Here is an 18,732-nt window from a genome sequence, read left to right as displayed (position 1 = left end):
GGGCCCAGGACTGGACACAGCAGTCCAGATGTGCCTCACCAGGGCTGGGCAGAGGGGCAGGATCATCTCCCCTGGCCTGCTGGCAATGCCCTTCCTAATGCACCCAAGGATTCCATGGCCTTCTTGGCCACAAGGACAGGCTGCTGGCTCATGGATGGCTTGATGGCCACCAGGACCCCCAGGTCCCTGTCTGCAGATCTGCTTTCCAGCAGATTGTTCCCTAGTCTGTACTGTGCCTGGGGTTAGTTCTACCCAGGTGCAGGACCCTGCATCTCCCTTTGAAGAATTCCAGAAAGTTCCTCTCTTCATCTCTGCCTGTCTCTCCCTTCTGTCAAGGTCCTTCTGAAGGGCTTCAGAGCCTTCTGGGGCATTGGCCACTCCTCCCAACTTTCTGTCATCAGTGAACTTTCTGAACTTGCTCTGCCCCTTCCTCCAACTCATTGATGAAAAAGTTAAACCTCTGGAAGACACCAGTGGTGACAGGCCTCCAACAAGACCCTCTTCCATCAATCACAACTGTTTGGGATCTGCCACTGAGCCACTTCTCAGTCTATCTCATTGTGTACTCATCCAGTCCACACTTCCTCAGCTTGCCCACAAGCATATTGTGAGAGACAGTGTCAAACACAGAATCCAGGCCAGAATTGCAATTCTTCTTGGCAGAGTCTGAAAATCATTACACAGTATTCAAAAGTATCTTGTTTCCTCATTATTCACTGGTAACAGACCTTGAGCTGCAGAGAATAACGTTAAATCAACCTAAAAACTGTCAAGGCTTGTAAAATGTGGGAAATGCAAATCCTAAAGCCAAAGGGTTTTTTTTCTGTGTTTTACCTACATCTCTTGCATGCTACTCAACCTGCAAATCTGTACAAGCACTGCTGCTCTACAGAAAAAAAACAAATGGAAAGTTGTTTGTATGGGCAGAGCACCATAAAACAGGGGTACAGTTTTCAAAATAAAACAGAAATTGTGAACTAGATAGATTTATCTCAGAGTAAAGTGTCTCTAAAGTAGGGGCTTGCTTTTATTTTGAGATACAGCATAGAAATACTGTGTAAAATTATAATTATATAGTAATAAGATGAACCTCTTGGCCGTGGCAGTAGCAGTTTTTTAAACAGACTATAGTGGGTCACAAAGTATCAGGATAAAGATAACAAATATATCAAAGTAGCTTAGACATCAAGTTGTTAGGCACTTTTTTAAAGTACTTTCAGATGAGAGGGCCGGAAGCAGGAAAGTATTTTTACCCAGTTACATCTACTGAAAGGAATATAAACAAGCTGTTTGTGTCGCTCATGCATTTTCTTCCTGAAAGGTAAAAAGGACTTAGAACATTCAGGACCCTTCTCATTTAAATGTCTGAAACAAAACACAATGGAAGGCATCAACAGTTTGGAAAACAAAGGCTGTCAGTCCATCCACTGCAGACTTTCTGATAAATCCTAACCCCAGTGCAATTTAACAGGCCACATCATTAATAGCAAAGACCACTCCACCAGCAGCACAAATGAAAAGTGTTAAGCCTGATTTTATCAAATAGACACAGACCTACAACACATTAATGAGCAGATGAAAACAGCACAGTAACTTTGAGGATACTCATTGGCCTAATTCATGAGAACAAAAGAGAAGAATTTACTGAGACTCTTAATACTCATGTAGCAGAAGAACTAACAAAACAGATATTTGTAGTTGAAGTGTTTTGACATGTAATGGTTTCACCTCCAGTTGGAGCTTTCTATTGTACTGAAAGGTCACTGCTTCAGGAAATGGGTCTTTCCACATCTGCCTGAATGCAGTACCATTGAGTAGGCTCAGCAACAACACAAGCAAATAAAAATTTGCTCATCTGATGCTCACCAGGATGGATTTTGACTGGAAATATAATAAATTGAAATGCTTTCCACTTCATCTTCATGCCTTCCATCTTCATTTTGGGGGACGGGGGGGGGTGGGGAGGAGAGAGAGAAGGCCATAACTATTCTAAGTGACTCCCTAAAATCACTGAAAAGTAGAAAAAAATTCTAAACTCCTTGATCTAAAACATAGATCTTAGATTACCCATCATATAAACTCAGATACAACTCTGTACCTCACTGATCCTGTATTGCATGAACTGGAATCACTGTCCCTGGAGGTGTTTAAAGGAAAGACTGGATGTGGCACTCAGTGCCATGGTCTGGTTGACATGGTGGTGATGTTCACTCACAGGCTGGACTTGATGATCTCAGAAATCTTTTTCAACCTGAGTCTGTGGTTCTGTGATTTTTTGCAATATTGATAGTGTAGCAACAGAAACATTTCCAGGGCAAAATACAAAATAACACTTAGCAAAATGTACATTCATAAATTAAATACTTTGAATAAAATGTGAGTTTAAATGAAGTAGAAGTCAATATTTCTGGTTACTTCCATGTCGCCGAGTAATCTTATTCCCAAAATATAAATAAGTTGGATTTTCTCTGTGGCAAAGTTGTTTGTGAATATATTCTTCATAAAAATTATGATGGCCAGTGACAGACTAAACAGACACTGGGAAACTGCTGAAAAGACGTGCAGTGTTTTTTGTTCCCCCCAACATACGCTTCTTCTGTTAAGTAATCATCAACACTAATTTTAAAACTTGAAGAAAAGTATCTTAGTCATCTACAGATAACAAGGTTTATAAGACAAGTTTCAAGTACCAAGTCTAAGAGATTTTGTTTGGAGGCACTTTTTTTTTCTATTTTGTTATCTCACCTCCACATTTTTAGGTATTTTTTTCCTTTTTTTAATGAAAATTTTGAATAGTCTGTGTGATATGAATGGAAGTTTGTTTGGAGGAAAGACCATTTAAAATACGTACATGCTTGTAGCACACAGTTGCTGTGAAGCTGGTACTTAAAATGCAACAAAAAATGGCTTGCAACAAAAGATGGCTGTGTTCCAGTGGTTTTTATTGCAGTCCTCTGCCAACTTCATTCCAAATGCTAGATATTGTTGTGATTCAGAAAGATATGGAAATGCAGCTGACAAAACAGATGAGGAAGATCAATTAGCTGAGGGAGGAGAAGTGGAAAGCAGATGTCACTAGCAGATTATTTTATGGAAATGAGCATGCAAATCTTACTTAAACTTGTGAAGGTCCATGATGTAAATAGCAATATTTTTCCCATGTTAAATCAGACCCTATGGGATATTATCTTTTGGTCTTTGCTGAAGAGTCAACTTGAGAAACATGGTGTGCACTTTTGAAGAACTGCAGTTTCATGTATTAGCACCATGGTTTTATTTCATATTTTTTAAAGTACATTATTTTCCTGGCATTTGAGGGCTGTTCAGCAGAAGGTTCTCATGCAGCCTTGTTTCTCGTAGATGAAATAAAAGGTCAAAATATGCTATATGGAGCGGGCAATGTGATTCTCTTTTCTAGGTTCCTAGCAACATAGGCAAAAGTTGCCATTTTAGCTTTAGGCACAGCTGACATCTCTGCATTGTTGTGTCTCTTGTATGTGCACAGCATGGTCTAGAAAGAGGGGTATAGTGGAGACAATCCCACTGCAAGGCTGATGGCAAAAGCTGTGCACAAAAGAACAGTATATGCTATGTACAGCAGAGGTATGTTGCCTTTCTCTTTGTCTTACTTCTCAACATGTTCAAACGATTTCCAGATGATGAGTTTTGTTAGTATAGAATTAAGGTAGGATTTTAAATTGTTTTTTAAAGGCCTCACAATAACCATAATTGCAATAAAATGGCACATTTTAGAGCTGAAGCTGAAAAACAGATCACTACATATGTGGAGAAATTGCTGTGATGGGCCAGACTACTTCAATTTAGTTCAAAGCCATAACACTGGTGTTGTCGTGTAAGAGAAACTTCGGAGGAAAAGACAAACTGAATTAGTTGCAGTTAGCTGGAGCACAGAAAATTGTCTGTTGTCTCTTTTTCAGGAAATATGAAAATCTTAACTGGAGGGAGTAGGAAAACCTTAACCTTAATCCAAACATTTTACCTCTTTGCATTAATTTACTACTGTAATGAAAGGTACTTATTTCCTGTATAAAACATTCAGGTTACTTTCTAAGATCTCTGTGTAAGAAAATGCCCTCATTTCTGAGGTTGTCACTGTCCAGCGTAATGCCTTACATACACAAAGCTTTCTCCACAAGGATGGAAGGGCTGTGCTGCGCAGGTGTGTGATGCTGCAGACAGCTTGCTGCCATGGCCAAGTGCCCGTGATAGAAGCTGAGCCCTCCTTTACTCCATTTAATGTCCTACTGTCATCTGCAGTGACTTAAAGTACTTTTCTACCTTTCCATCTATCTCCACAGGTCCAGAAGATGGACTATTTGTTCCCTCACCCAAGAGAAAACGGTCAGGCAGCAGCTTGCTTTTCTGCAGCCAAAAAAGCCACAAGGTGAGCAGCCTCCCTCCCTCTCTCTCCTAAGTCACAGAGGTCAGTGTAGCAACAGATAGATAGCAACAGTCAGATACGGCTTTGTGCACCCATAACCTGCCAGAACGGGTCCCCTGGCTTTCTGTATTTATTGATCTTTGCTTGCAGTCTGTTCTCATGCTGTTGCAGCCAGAGCCATGGTGTCAGGACATGTAGGCTTATGTGAGCTGGCATTCAGCTTGGCAAGTCACGTTCAACTGCCACTGAACTGCAGCTGGCAATTCAACATACAGAGTCTGGTCATGAACCTTTATAAATACATAATTATGTTCCAGCCTGTTTGAAATTACAGAAACTACGCCCAGTCACCACACCTAAACATGAGGTCATGGATTTCAAATTCTTATTCTCTGCTGTTTTAAAAAACAAACAGAACTCTTGCCCTTTGTTGTAAATCAGGTCTCAAATGTATTTATCCACAGCAATATAGAGCGTTCAGCCACACATTTTATAAACAAAATACTTTTATTAGACTAGTACATGGGTTATTTTAAATCAATAATTAAAATACAGTTGGTATTAAACTATTAAACAGTTCATTTCACCGAAGTCAAAGTTACCATAGACTAACCTCAGGAGGTAATATTTATCTGGAAAAAGAAGGTTTTAAAAAATATAGATAGAATTTCTTTTTCCTCTTTTTATTTCACATGTTTTGGCAAAATAGTTTAAACTAGATAATTTAACAAAGCATAACACTAAGCAAAACCAGAATTTAATGGGAACTGTTAATAGACTGTTTAATTTATTTGTTCCTGCTTCTGATGTGAAAATTATCCTATCACTACATTTATGTTTCCGATTTACTAGATGTAATTATTTTTCATTATCCTTTCTGCAAGAGCTCCAAGAAAAGTATCTTGAGTATTTAGAGATACTCCAGATACCTAATCCAGCTTATTGAGTAACTGCTTCTAAGAATGGTCCTAGACAGAGAAGTCTTCTACTGTTTCTTCTTGTTTTATAGAAGCATCATAATAACAGTACTTCCTCTCTGGACACCAGTAGCCACATCCAGTCTGGTACAGTACTCAGAAATGGAAAAATATACTCAGGTGTAGCCTCTACAGACCACACTGTCACCTGAGGGTGCAGTTACTGTGGTTTTTCAGAGTCAGAGACAAAAAGAAATGGGAGAACAAAGAACAGCCTCTTTCAAAACAAGAGACCCTTTGCACAATAAGCAGGCTCAGCATGCCACTTCAGAATGATGCAGGTGACAAGAGAATATGAGCCTCAATTTAGATTAAAACACGATAACTTGGTGTACTATGTATCTATCTCCTCCAAGTCCACAGACAGACTTGTGAATTATTACTATTTGTTATTTTAAATATCAGCTGTATCAGAAATCTCATTCTGACCAAAGTTCTAGTACCCTGCTGCTGTGTAAACCAGACAGAGTCAGTAACCCTGTAGCTCCTTTGAGATGCTGTTGTAGGCAAAGCTGTTGACTCTTGTATCAGATGGTATGATTAGATAACTTCAGGGATCCTGCTAATCTTTTGGATACATTTCTTTTACACAGTATCCCTGACAGGCTCAATGATCTTTATTATTCTTGTCTCAATCATCCCTTATAAGAAATGTTACTAGCAATGCTTTGCTCATCAGCTAAACCAGTGACTGTTTCCATGCTCTTCAAATGCAAACCAAAATCTTAACTTCGGCCTCTTCCTTCAGCAGGTGTGACAAGTCAGTGTCACTGGTTCATGTTACTATACTACTGTAGAAGGATTGTTTTCAGTATATGCCCATTTCCTCCAAGGAATAGGTGGGGCCTGTCTCTGTACTCTTCCTTGACCTGATGTCTCAACAGTCTTGGCCGGGTAAGACAAGGAATGTGAACTGCTTTACCTTTTCTAACAAACAATTGGGAAAGAGGCTCCAAATTTAATAAGTATTTCTTTTTTTCCCCCCTCCTCAATGTAGGAACAATATATTTTGATCCAACCTAAACTCCTGTCAAATAATTTAACCCAGACCAGTAAAAGCCTCCTCTAATCTGACTCTGTCATCCTATGCAAGACTTAACTGCATTAACTTAGGTTCCTTTAATTTTACATGAATGTTTCTTGTATATAGAATTTCTTCCCCACACCCATTTCAGGGTAGGTTTCTGTACTTCTTATCGCTGCCCACATGCCAGACACTCTTTTGCCAGTAGCCTAATAACCCTATTCTCAAAAGATCTGTCATAGAACTACTCAAAAATATAAAATTTCATATTTCATATATGGTCTGATACTGATCCCGGTGAATATATAGCAAATAGGGCTGAAAACCACAGACTCACCAACAAGTGTTTACATTTCCATTTAATATGAGAATGCCTGCCCATTATGTAGTAAGAATATGAGGCACAGAAAAAAATAAATTAATGTAATGATGTAGGAAAGAGAAACCTTACTGTTTTAGAGAGTCATCTCCCACATGGAGTGGAAATATCACATATACCTTATAAAGTTGTATACAGTACTGTAAGACATACGACATAATTTTCCAGTTTCCTGGAAGAGAGTCATGAGAGCTAATTTACAGACAACAAGCTTGTATTTTCTCCAGAATAAATCACATGAATTACACATGCAAACTGGAGTAAGGAGGGATTATATAGCAGTGCCATTAAAACAGTCAAAAAAAGCCACTGATCCTACAGTTGAATCTGAGTAGTCATACACCTAAGCAAGACCAAGAACAGTTTCTCCAAAAAGTCTGATCAAAATTCACCAATAAAATCAGACAGAACAATGATATTAGCTTCTGAAGAGTCTGACAGGACAGTAACACCATTGAAAATATCCCTGTTTTATCCATTTCAACAAAAATCATAATCTGAATTACAAGTATACCGCATATCTGCATAAGCACCAAGATAATATAAAGTAAAAGCTTATTCATCAAGTCCCTCTGATAAATGGTCCCCGATAAAAAAGCAAATTTTTGATGAACATTTAAGTACTTTTGGCAAAAGATACAGGTTCCATAAAAGAAAAGTCACTGCAAAGTCTGAAAAAAATTCTAAAACTTGTAAAAAAGATCAAAGGCAGAGCATTTCTAATCATCTGAGAAACAGAGATTCACCCCAGTTCCTGAGATTAACTGTAGATCAATTGTGAAGATTTACCAGACCGCACCACACTCTCTTTCTCACCTTCTCACCTTCTCTTACACACTGCACACAAGATTGGAACTGAAGCTTCTGCTAAGCTTACAAATCAGGAAAGCATGATAAAGTTCAGAACATTAAAATTTTCTTTTCCTCTATAAAAACTAGAGACTGGCAACTTAGGTCAGAGACAGACAGACTTCTGCCAGAGTCTGTCAAAATAATTTCCAGACAGACGCAGTTGCTTCAAATGAACTGCACTTGCATCATTTAAATGAATATAATTCTGTATTTCTGTCCTGTTTTCACTGACAACTGTGCTCTTATTCATTCCTCTGCTGTTTAAAAGAGACCACAGATGAGTTCAAACTCCTAGGGTCAGATTTTTAAAAAAAGCATGTGTCACCTAACAGCTCAGCAGGTCTCTGTATGCTGGAACCATCATCAGTGTGCTTCATTGCTACTAGCCATATGGTCAGTTTCTAACTTAGCATTAATGTTGTGCTCCATCTTCTGTAAAACTGCTGGAAGATCCAGTACAGAAGAAATAATATAATGAGGTACGGGGGAGGTGTCTACTGGGGCCGTCATTGCTTTGTTTAACCAGACCGTTGCTTTCAAGCCAGCATTCAGGCCTCCTTGGATATCTGTATCTAGAGAGTCACCGACCATCACACACTCTGCGGGCTGCACCCCCAGGAGATCGCAACAGTAATGAAATATGGATGGCGCCGGTTTCTCCTCTTTCTGCTCTCCCCCCACAACGATGGCATCGAAGTAGGGCTGGCAGGCGCACGCCTCGATCTTCTCCCTCTGCGTCTGCCGGTCGCCGTTGGTGAGGAGCAGCAGGCGGAGACCTTTCCGCAGTTCGGTGAGCATGGCCCGCGTGTCCTCGGCCAGCGCCAGGTGCTGCAGCCGCGTCGTCTTCCACAGGTAATAGCACTCGGCCGCCAGGTCACGGTTCGCCTCCCCGCCGATGGTCTCCTGGATCGCCTCCTCCCAGTGCGAAATCCGCAGGTCTGTGATGCACATCTTGGCGGGATCGTGGCACTCCTTGAGGAGCTTGGCCTGGACCTTATCGCAGACGGCGCGGGCCTCCCCCTCCCCGTAGCGGTGCTTGGACTGCAGGGCGCTTATCACCTGCAAGGGACGCGGGGGCGCGCGTCAGGGCGCGGCGGGGCCGCGCGGCGCGCTCCCGGGAGCGACCCCCGGCCGCGCGTCAGCAGGGGAGGAAGCGGGACACGCGCGGCGCCGCCGCCGGGCCGGGAGCCGCGGTGGCCGCGGGCCCCGCGTTGGAAAGGGGGAGAAGGGCAGTACCTCCTCGATGGCGCGCCGCCCCGCCGCCGCCGTGTCGATCAGCGTGTTGTCCAGGTCGAAGAACACCGCCTTGACGCCGTGCAGCCCCATGGCGCCGCCTCCCGCCACAGCCGCCCCGCTCGGACGGCGGAGGGGAGCGCCCCTGACCGCCGGCAGAGCCGCCCGTGCCGGGCACAGCGCGGCAGGGCCGCCCGCCCCTCACGTCAGGCCCGCGGGGCGGGGCCCGGGGCGCGCTGGGCTGCGGGCGGAGCTCGGCGCTCCCAGGCGCCCCCCCAAGAAAAGGAGGGTTGTTAGCGCTCAGGAATGGGCTATGAGGAGACTCTGCCCGAATCCCGCAGCTCGTGGGGGTTGGGGCCGGGAAGAAAGACCGGGAAGAAAGGCCGCGGAACGCGCGGGGAAGGGAAGCCGTGCCGGGGCTGCGGCTGAGCCCGGGAGGAGCAGCGGCTCTACGGGGCCCCGAGCGTGGCGGGGGGTCTTTCGAAGTTCGGTCTTTTCCTTTGTTTTTTTTTTTTCCTCTGTGTAGGAATGCTTTCTGGGTGAGGCAGCGGGACAGCTGGCAGCTGGTTGGAAAATAACCTGCTGAGATGCTGCCAGGGAACAGCTTTGCCGTGAAAGAATTCCCCTCGCAGCGCTTCTACCCGGGCAGGCCTGCCCGCTCCAGGCTGTTGGTGGCAGCTTGGATGGCTGTCCCAGCCTCAGGGAGCGGCACCTGCACGGAGTCGCAGCGTGGCGCCCAAGGATGCCGAAGCCTGTATGTTTGCACTCCGAAGCGTTCCGTGAACAGGGGCCTGCAGGAGGAGGACACGCACGCAAAAGATTCGGTTCAGTTCTGCTTTCCCAGCTTTCCCTGTTACCTTCTGGAGCGTGTCCTTCTGCAGTTACCTGTGGGCACAGCAGCCACAGCATGGGGATTGAATAATCCAAAAGCAAGTGTTCCTAATAAAGCCAAAGTCAGCAACTCCACTGTAACTCCGCTATTTGGAGAACCCATATAATAAAGGATTCTTGAAACTCCAAAGCTCAATATTTTATAGAGCAAATGAATCACAAAGGTATTTGAATGAAGGCCTGAACAGCTTCATAGAACAAGATTTTTAGGTGTGTGTACCAGCACATCAGTCTGTTTCAGAATTGATGATTTTCCCCAAGACGAAGGTTAATAGGCTCTTGTTCATGATAATTCTTGTTCTTGTTCTTGATAATGTTTTGAGATACACAAGGTATTTTTAACAGCCAGCAAGCAAATTTTCTTAATTTGATTAGTGTTTAATACTACTAATGTGGATTAGACATTATTCATTAACTGCAATTCACAAAGCTGGAGAAAACTTTGTCTCCTACCAAAAATTGGAAGTTCACTCCAGGTCACTTTTGGTTCTAAAAACTGCACCTTTGATAGCAATCTCCTTATCTGATAGAAGACATTGAGTCACATGCAAGGCCAAAGTAATTGTGCCCAAGAGCCTAGCATATGATAAGTAAAACTACAGAAGACAAGCCTTTAAGGAGAGAGGGGGATTCTGAGAAGAAACAGAGATGCCTAAGGATCCTTCATAGTTAAGGCAATAACAGGTGTTTTAATAAAATTACTCTAGTTGGCTCTAATAAAATGTGCTAGTTTTGCTTGATAAGTCAGAAAAGGTGTTAGGCATGTGGATTTCACATGCCTCTACTGAATTACTGTTTTTCAGAATTTACTCAGAAGGGTGGTTAAAAATAGCTGAATTTCTAGGATTCACTCTGCATAGGAAGATGGCATTTGTTTTAGGGAGCCCTGCATTGAGTGAGCAGTGGGTCCTATGTGTGCTTTTGGAAAAAGGTACATTTACATAAAATTCATGTTTGTGCTCTCTTTAACCATCAGAGAGGTCATAGTTGGAAAAGAAATGTCTTACAAGATTTTATAAGGTAAATATTTTTACTAGAAGCTTTCTGTTACAGAATTGAAGCAGTTAAATAATAAATGATAATTACATTTTAAACTTATTTTAATTTTTTTTATTTTCTGTTTTCTCGCTAACTGACTCTGCATGGAAAGTGTTTGTTCACTTTAGAGTGTAATTGCAAAATGTGCTTTTATGTACACTTGGAAAATTCTCTGCCAGGTTGTTGAACTTCAGCCAGCCTGTTTGATGTGCTATTATTTATTTGGACCCCAGGGTCAGCAAATAAGCTCACTCATGACAGATTTATCTATCAGCAAGTGTGTTACTTTCTCCTTGTTCTTTCACAGGCTCACTCGAGGCTGGAATTCCCTCACAGAAGCTGAGAACCAGGAAAAGAGCAGTTACGGGAAACCTGAGTAGCTGAAACATAAGATAAACTGCTCATTCTAGAAGTGATAATGTAAAAATGACATTTTGGTATCTTTAAATTAGGAATTGCTCTGCGTATCTTTTAAAAAGGAACATCATCAAATAAACACTTGCAAGGAACACCTGTTATCTATAAATAATAATAGTGATAATAATAATAATTTGTGAATTATTCAACTCATGTCATAGTTTTCCCTTTTTTCTGGCTACAAGATGGTTATGTTTAGGAGTTCAGCATCTGGCACTCTCTGATGTTTTTTATCTGCATCCCCACTGGTGTCTCAATGGGATCCTTTTTGGTTGTGTTAGCACTGTGAGAGAGCAGGTGAGCTTCCTGGGTGCCCAAGCTGTTCCCTTATACTGAGGAAGACCTAAGGCTTACTGCTGTGTACCTTTCACACTGGTCCTTTCAAACCAGCTGTCTGGTTTCTGCTGGAGAGAGACCTTGCAAGGGGTGGGAATCAAATCTGGGTGATCAGGAGTAGGTGACTTGTGTGCACAAGTGGAAGTCATCTGCTGCATCCTTTACATCTAGCCCCTGAAATCTCATCTTGGGGGTTTTTTTTTCCCACTTTCACAGAATACATTATTAATTTGGTGGCTGATTTTTTTCCCTTTATCCCAGTAAGAGATTTATTATGAAGTGCATTCATGTTCAGTGATACTCATAATATATTTTAAGCTCAGTGTGTTGAGGAATAATTCTCACCCTGGTGTCTTGGCCTGCAATCCACAGATTAAAATACAGATTCAGATTGGGCTCCAGGTTGGAGCTCGAGACAAGAGGCCATGAATTCCAGCCTTTGGGAAAACAAAGGACATGAAGACAGGTGACCGCAGCCAGGTGAATAGAGTACTTGAGAGTAACAGCAGGAGCCGGTGACTGCCAACCTTTTGGACAAGGTAACGCCAGTGCGGTGGATGAACACGGAGCGGGGAGGCAGGAGACGACGAGAAGGAAGAGCGGGACTGACGCCCCGGGGGAGACTATGACAGTGCAAAACTCCGGGGTTTGGCTGTATTTGGGTGTGCCCTGCTCTCCGCTGGCCACGTTGGTGAGCTATAGCGTGTGGTTACTAGAACAGAAAAAGGCGCCAGCGAGTCAGGGGCAAGGCTGGGGGGTCAGGTCTTTGCGAAGCCCCTCGCTTGCCTCGGAACCCTCGGTTCCCCATAAGCTCAGGAGCGCGGGAGCCGCCCGCTCCCTGCGGGGATCTCCAGGCATCGCCTCCCTTTCGGTTTCGTTTTTGCTCTCAGGCGGGCCGGACGGTGCTGCGGGAAACGAAACTGGGCGGGATCTGCGCGCCGGGCCGGGCCGCGCAGGCCGCTGGAGAGTCCGCGGGTCCCGCAGCATCGGCAGCCGCTCGGAGGTACCGGCGGGGCGGGGGCGCGGGAGGAAGGGCAGGGGTCCGTGCCAGATGGGTGCCCGCAGCTCGGCTGCAGCGGCCTGGCCCACCGCGCTCGATGACGGCAGCCTGCGGTCATCTTCGGTTCGTGGGCTACGCCTGGCGTCATCGCTGCTCCGAGGGATATATTAAGTGCCGTCGGGTTCTCTTCTGAAGTAACTGATTCTAATAATGGAGGAACGTTACTGATTATTTTCCTCCCACAGAATTCAGTGAATGATTCAATCTTTTTCTGTTAAGAAATCTGCTAAGAAATCTTCTCTAATCCCTACATTCTCCACAATGCTTTCTAAAACTGTTGTTCCAAGCAATGATTTCCAAAATTTTTACAGACCTATCATTGGAATTAGAAATTCGAATTAGTTTCCTATGAACTTTGTTACTGGCACCAATTTTCTGTTTTATGTCGTAGCAGTGACCTATCTACCAGGATTAGGGGCTGCTTTTATTCTGTGTCTAGAGCAACTGACACATCTTTGAATGTTACTTTGCTGCATCTATTGAAGATTGTGTCAAAATGGATCATGAGTATGTGGCGACGATCAACCGGTACAGTCAAACACATAAACTTACAGTGCAGTACGTCACCATCAATGAGACCGGCCCACCTCATGATCCTGAGTAAGTTTACTTTGCATGTCAATAACTAGCAGGGCTCTTCCTGCAATGAACAAACCGTGTAAAGCTTGCAGTCACAACTGTTAGTTTGCTGAAAGTACATATGTAGTGGGAAAGCTAGTTGAAACGGTGAGTTGAATGGTAGGTGCATGGGTAAAATGTCATCTGATACAGTTTAAAGAGAAAGACTTATTTCAAGGGTGATGGCTCTTTTTCAGAAAGTACCAGCAATGAACCTGCTACTTACTAGTAACTCTGTTGTATGTTATGCATCTCCTCTCAGAAGGTGGATTGGGTTACAGCAAGAATTTCAGTTTGTGATTTAAATGCTACAAAGCAAAGTGTTTACAAAGCATTGTTGATTTCTAACCAGAAAGGTTGGGTGTATTAACTGATTGCATACTAACATATTTAATGTGTAGTATGTTTTTTAACATCTCTTACAAGAAAAGAGTCTTTCTGCTTAAGAAGTTTTGCTTTCCCTTTTAAAGACAATTACAGGTGAGGGAGTATATTTTATTTTTTAGCATTGATATAGTGTATTTTTTCCCTTTCCAAAGGTTGTATATACTCAAAATCTGTAATATTTCCTTGTGTGATTTTTTAAAATTTTTTTTGCTAGTTTGCATGAAGACGAGCCTCATGCTAATAATTACGTTTCTTTTGATGTGTTGTTGCATGTTGTCAGTACGGTCTGCAGACATATTCTTGAGTCCAGCTACCATCCCAGAATAAATGAATAAATACTATCTGGACCTCAAATATTAATCAGTTGTCTTAATTTTTTCCCCATGTGGCTCTTGTAATTTAAAAAAGTAACCCTTATTGCAGTAAAGACCACAGCTGTGATCATGCAGCAACATCTTCATTCTTCAAAAGTGATGACATGGGACTGACAGAACTTAACATACATTTCAAATAACTTATCCCATTTATTGTGATTTTTCATTGTTTTTCTGTGTCTTCTGTTACGTTCAGAAATGAAATTCAACCCATTGTTGAATCCTAGTGGTATCTAGGAAAATCCTGGGTAACTTGGGTTGTTCCAAGGATATAGTGTAAAGTGTCTGGCTGTTGTGATGTGTGCTGTAAAACTCCTTCAGTCCCTTGTGCTGCTCTTTCCCGATGTGCTGCCTGCTAACTGGAAGCATTGATCACTGCAGGTTGTGAGCTGGCTCCCTAACTCTTCTGTGCTGTGTCACATTTCATAAATCTGGGGCCTGATGCAGAGATACCTCCCATGGTGTCATGGTTCTGGTGCTGTGGCTGCTTCCATTACTGTGTCTGACAGGGTCAGTGCTGAGCACAATGTAAGAAGGTTAAAGGACCCCAGGTGGCTCAGCCCTGAGCTTTCTTGGTCTGGGACCACAGAGAATGGACAGTTAGGCCAGTCCTGCCTAAACTGTTAAGTCTGGGAATTGCTTATGAACTTGGGGTTCATGGTGGATGAGTATGACTCTGCCTTTATGAGCAACTCATGTAACATTCCTGCAGGCAATCCTCAACTTGGTCATGGAGATTCACTGCAGATTTCCTCAGGATGCTTAGATAAAATGGTGTATTTTGGATGCAGTGTCATAGCTGAATGTGTGTAGTATTCAGTGCCTAGGTATGGGTTGACTGACAAACTCCTTCCCAAAGAACAACCTTTCTCACATGTTTTGTTTTTTCTTTGTTGTTTCCCATGTGTAGAGTATATGGCACACTATGGGTGTGCCTTTTCCTGCTGTTTTCCCCCTTAAGATTTCTTGTTAAGCCCTGCTTACACAATGAGAGCAAGCACTCTTCTGCATCTTCATTGTTTCCCACCCAAACATTTCATTAAAGGGAGGTGGAGAATGAGGTTGGAATAATGAAAAAAGTGAGTTCCTAAAGTCACTAGGCTATTTGAGAACAATTTGCCTGCAGAGGAGCTCACGGTGCTGTACCTTGACTCTGTGAATCCATCTTGTTGGCTGTGAGCATTTATGTGTTCTGCTGCAATCTGAGGCACAGAGGTGCCCCGAGGCTCCAACAGTCACTTTAACTTGGTGCAAGTGTGTGCTGCTGCCAAAGGCGGAAATCCAATTATTTTCTCCTCTGTTGCCTTTCATACAAAGGCAGTATCAGAAACATTAGGAGATTTGCAGCTGCAGGACAAGTTGGATCTGTAAGGACTGATTTGTCTGAAATCCAACCATTTGTTATGAGGGCACAGCGGTGGGTTGACCCCGGGAGGCACTGAAACCCCCAGCCAATTCACTTTCCCACAGTGGGACAGGGAGAGAATCAGAAAGGTGAAAGGGAGAAAAACTTGTGGATCGAGATAAAGACAGGTTAATAGACAAAGCATAGCTGGATGTGTGACCAAAGCAAAGTAAGGAAGTTGCTTACTCCTTCCCATCAGCAGGCAGATGTTTCCAAGAAAGTGGAGCTTCGTTGTGCCCAGTGTTTACTTGGAGAGGCAAACATTATAGTCCTGGGTATCCCCTGCTTCCTTCTTCATCTCCCAGCTTTTATTGCTGAGTATGATGCCATATGTCATGGAATATCTCTCTGGCCACCTGCCTTGGTTGTCTTTCTTCCCAGCTTCTCACATATCTCCCTTCTGCTTGCTAGAAGGCCAGAGTGGGAAAAATGAAAAAATTTTGGTGCTGTGCAAACACTACTCAGCAGTAGGTAAAACATTGACCCTGTTTTAGTCCCAAAGCCACAACATAGCACCATTCTGGCTGCTCTGAGTTAGTTATATTTTATTTGTTACATGTTAGTTATATGCTCTAAGTTAGTGAGCTAGATGTTAGTGTCATCCCCTTCCATCCCATCCCATCCTATCCCATCCCAGTACCGTCAGTACTGCATCAGATTCCCATTCTGAATCATGGAGCTGCCACATGGGAAGCAGGACATGCACAGTTATGGAATGAGGGACAGAGAGTGATCAGCAGTTGAGCACAGAAAGGCAGGACTGGGGTTTGTGTTTGTGTGTTTGTTTGTTTGTTTGTTTGTTTTGGTGGGGCTTTCTTTGTGACTGCCTTTAAATTCCTGTCTCACAAGCACCAGATGTGGTTTTGCTCTTACTAAGCAGTGCACATCACAGGGTATTAAAGGTGAGTGCAATATCGTGTCTGGTTTCCTGAAATCAAGATTAGCTAATTTTTCCTGTGTGTAGTGTTGCACTGCTGAGATGTCCTGATGTTAGGGCTTTACAAACTTTCTTGTAATGATGAAGATCTCATTCATTCTAATGCTTTCTAAAAAATAAATAAAATCAAAAAAAAGTAGTTAAGCAGTTAAAAATACTGTTGGAATTAATAAAGTCTATGCATTTGTGACTGGAGATGAAAATTAAAAAAAATATACTAAAGTATTATGATAATCATAGGCTTGATATAATAAAAACACATTAATGCTTCAATACTTCCCAGTTACCTTATAGCGCTTTGTAGATAATAAACACAAATTTTAATCTGATAAGGTTATTAAAGTATATATGTGGGAAAAATGTAGCAATGTTTTAGACAAGTTTCCTTTATTGCAGGTTCACAGTTGCGGTCAAAATAAATGATGAGGAATATGGTAGAGGCACAGGTAAAAGTAAAAAAGAAGCAAAAGCAGTAGCAGCAAAAGAAACGTGGAAAATTATTGAGAAACAGGTGAGTAAATAGTAGGATTAAGTTTTGGGGGTTACTATGCCATGTACATCATATGTAATGTAGTAAATGTTGAGGATGAATATCTAAAAGTAGACCAATAAAATGTTGTTTAATTTGTTGTTTAAGTTTCTAATTACTTAAATTGAAATTGTCTTTTTTCTGTCTTACTTGGAACTTCTCTACTTTTTATCACTGAATTGTTTTTCTTACTGTTTTCCTGTAGGGTTGATATATTGTGACTGTTTCCTCCTCTGCTGTTATAGGAGGATAAGGAAATGTATTTGTCTTTGTTAACCTGCCTTGGTGTATGCAGAGTGGACAGTGGTACTTTTATATCTTGACACCTGTTCAATGATTCAATGTCTTCAAAACATTTGCAGGGCATAACTCAGTGTGTCTGTTGCCACTCTGCTAATGAAATTACTTACTTTCACTTGTTCTTATTCATCTTTTTTTTTCCTTTTCATTGTATTCTTTACAGTATAGCTGGTTATATACTCTATCCGTACTTGATTAAGTCTAGGTTTGAATTTTGCTCCTTTTCTGCCGAGTGTTTTGCCCTTCTTTACTTGCCATTCTTTATTTTTCTTTTTGACTCTGCTTCTTAGCATCTTATGAAATCTTTCCTTACATTTTTCTATATGGCTTTTACTGTCACTGCGATTACTTTAACAGAATTGCTGCATGTTTGCTGATATGGTACTGGTGTTGACTGATCATGAGACAGCTGAAAAGTCCTGCTTTTCCCTTTTGTACATGCACAAGAGCGTTTGCAGCCCTTGCTAAATGGGAGCAGCAGCAGAATCTTGCTGCCATCCCTTCTTCACAGCTCATTCCCTATATTTTGCTAAAAGGGGTGGGATGAGGCATGGTGAGAAGTTGTTAAAGGCTGAAGTGTAGTACTTGGAAAGCCGGCTTTACATTTATTCAAAATGTAATAATTTTGCTTGGGATGACTGTCCTTTGCCACAAAGGACAGAAAATGGGATTTCTTAAGAGTCTTGGAATGTGGACAAACCTTGCAGATATATTAGTTCTTGTGCACTGTTTATCTTAATGTTAAGCTTTGGTTTTTAAGTTACCTGTTTTGTTTGCTTTATAGTGTAAGAGTCCCTCAAATATGGCAGCTGCAGAGTTAACAACAACTCAAACAACCTCATCACCTGCACTAGACAAAGATTATGTCAGCCTATTAAATATTTTTTCACAAAGGACGCATCAAATAGTTGAATATCCTAAGAAAACTCGTACTGGAGATGCCCATGCTCCCACGTAAGATACAATTTAATCTTCCTGCTTCCTTCTGATACTTTCCTGTGTTTACTAATACTACCATTAGTTATCCTTGGTCACGTTAGCTGAATCTTTAGAAGGAGTCACACCATCTGCCTGAGAGCATTATCCAAAAGCTTCTTGAGCTGACAGGCTTGGTGCTGTGACCACTTCCTTGGGGGGCCTGTTCCAGTGCCCAACCACCCTCTGGGTGAAGAATCTTTTCCTGATATCTGACCTAAACTTATTATGACTCAACTTCATGCTCTCTCTTTGAGTCCTGTCACTGGTCACCAGAGAGAAGAAATTGGTGCCTGCCCCTCCTCTTCCCCTTACAAGGAAGTTATAACTGCAGTGAGGTTGCCCCTCAGTCTCCTCCAGTCTGAACAGCCCAAGTGACCTCAGCTGCTCCTCATATGGCTGCTCCTCAAGGCCCTTCACCTCTTTGTTGCCATCCTTCAGACATTCCCCAATAGCTTAATGTCATTTTTTATTATGGCACCCAAAACTGCACACAGGACTCAAGGTGAGGCCTCCCCAGCTCGGAGCAGAGCAGGACAATCCCCTCCCTTGCCCAGCTGGCCATGCTGTTCTTGATGCCCCCCAGGACAGAGTTGGC

At 42.6% G+C, this 18,732-nt stretch overlaps 2 protein-coding genes across 2 annotated transcripts in view; one reads left to right on the top strand and one right to left on the bottom strand.

Annotated features, from left to right (window-relative positions):
• Positions 1–4,890: 4,890 nt before the first annotated feature.
• NANP (N-acetylneuraminic acid phosphatase) lies at positions 4,891–9,036 on the bottom strand. Its single transcript, XM_005526899.3, has 2 exons — positions 8,871–9,036; positions 4,891–8,693 (listed from the first exon to the last, which is right to left on the bottom strand). Exons 1-2 carry the CDS (start codon positions 8,958–8,960, stop codon positions 7,998–8,000), a joined length of 786 nt encoding a protein of 261 aa, XP_005526956.1. The 5' UTR covers positions 8,961–9,036; the 3' UTR covers positions 4,891–7,997.
• Positions 9,037–12,153: 3,117 nt separating this feature from the next.
• The window catches only part of EIF2AK2 (eukaryotic translation initiation factor 2 alpha kinase 2), a 24,378-nt gene continuing 17,799 nt past the window's right edge, over positions 12,154–18,732 (top strand). Inside the window, exons 1-4 of the mRNA XM_014255992.2 lie at positions 12,154–12,552; positions 13,001–13,209; positions 16,727–16,841; positions 17,944–18,113. Coding sequence (XP_014111467.1) covers positions 13,106–13,209; positions 16,727–16,841; positions 17,944–18,113 — 389 coding nt within the window. The 5' untranslated portion in view covers positions 12,154–12,552; positions 13,001–13,105. The remainder of the gene's footprint in view (positions 12,553–13,000; positions 13,210–16,726; positions 16,842–17,943; positions 18,114–18,732) is intronic.

The sequence above is a fragment of the Pseudopodoces humilis genome, chromosome 3 (genome assembly GCF_049639895.1).
Source record: "Pseudopodoces humilis isolate 2021_Gansu_Grassland_sample_001 chromosome 3, ASM4963989v1, whole genome shotgun sequence".
Classification (NCBI taxonomy): domain Eukaryota; kingdom Metazoa; phylum Chordata; class Aves; order Passeriformes; family Paridae; genus Pseudopodoces; species Pseudopodoces humilis.
Note: the sequence above shows the minus strand (reverse complement) of the source record. Positions and strands in the feature narration are given on the sequence as shown.

What these genes read in the sequence shown, in the direction of transcription:
- NANP (XM_005526899.3), bottom strand. Translation starts at nt 8,960, where the DNA reads ATGGGGCTGCACGGCGTCAAGGCGGTGTTCTTCGACCTGGACAACACG. An exon ending in GGCGGCGCGCCATCGAGGAG is followed by an intron (nt 8,694 to 8,870) that starts GTACTGCCCTTC and finishes CGTCCCTTGCAG; the next exon opens with GTGATAAGCGCCCTGCAGTC.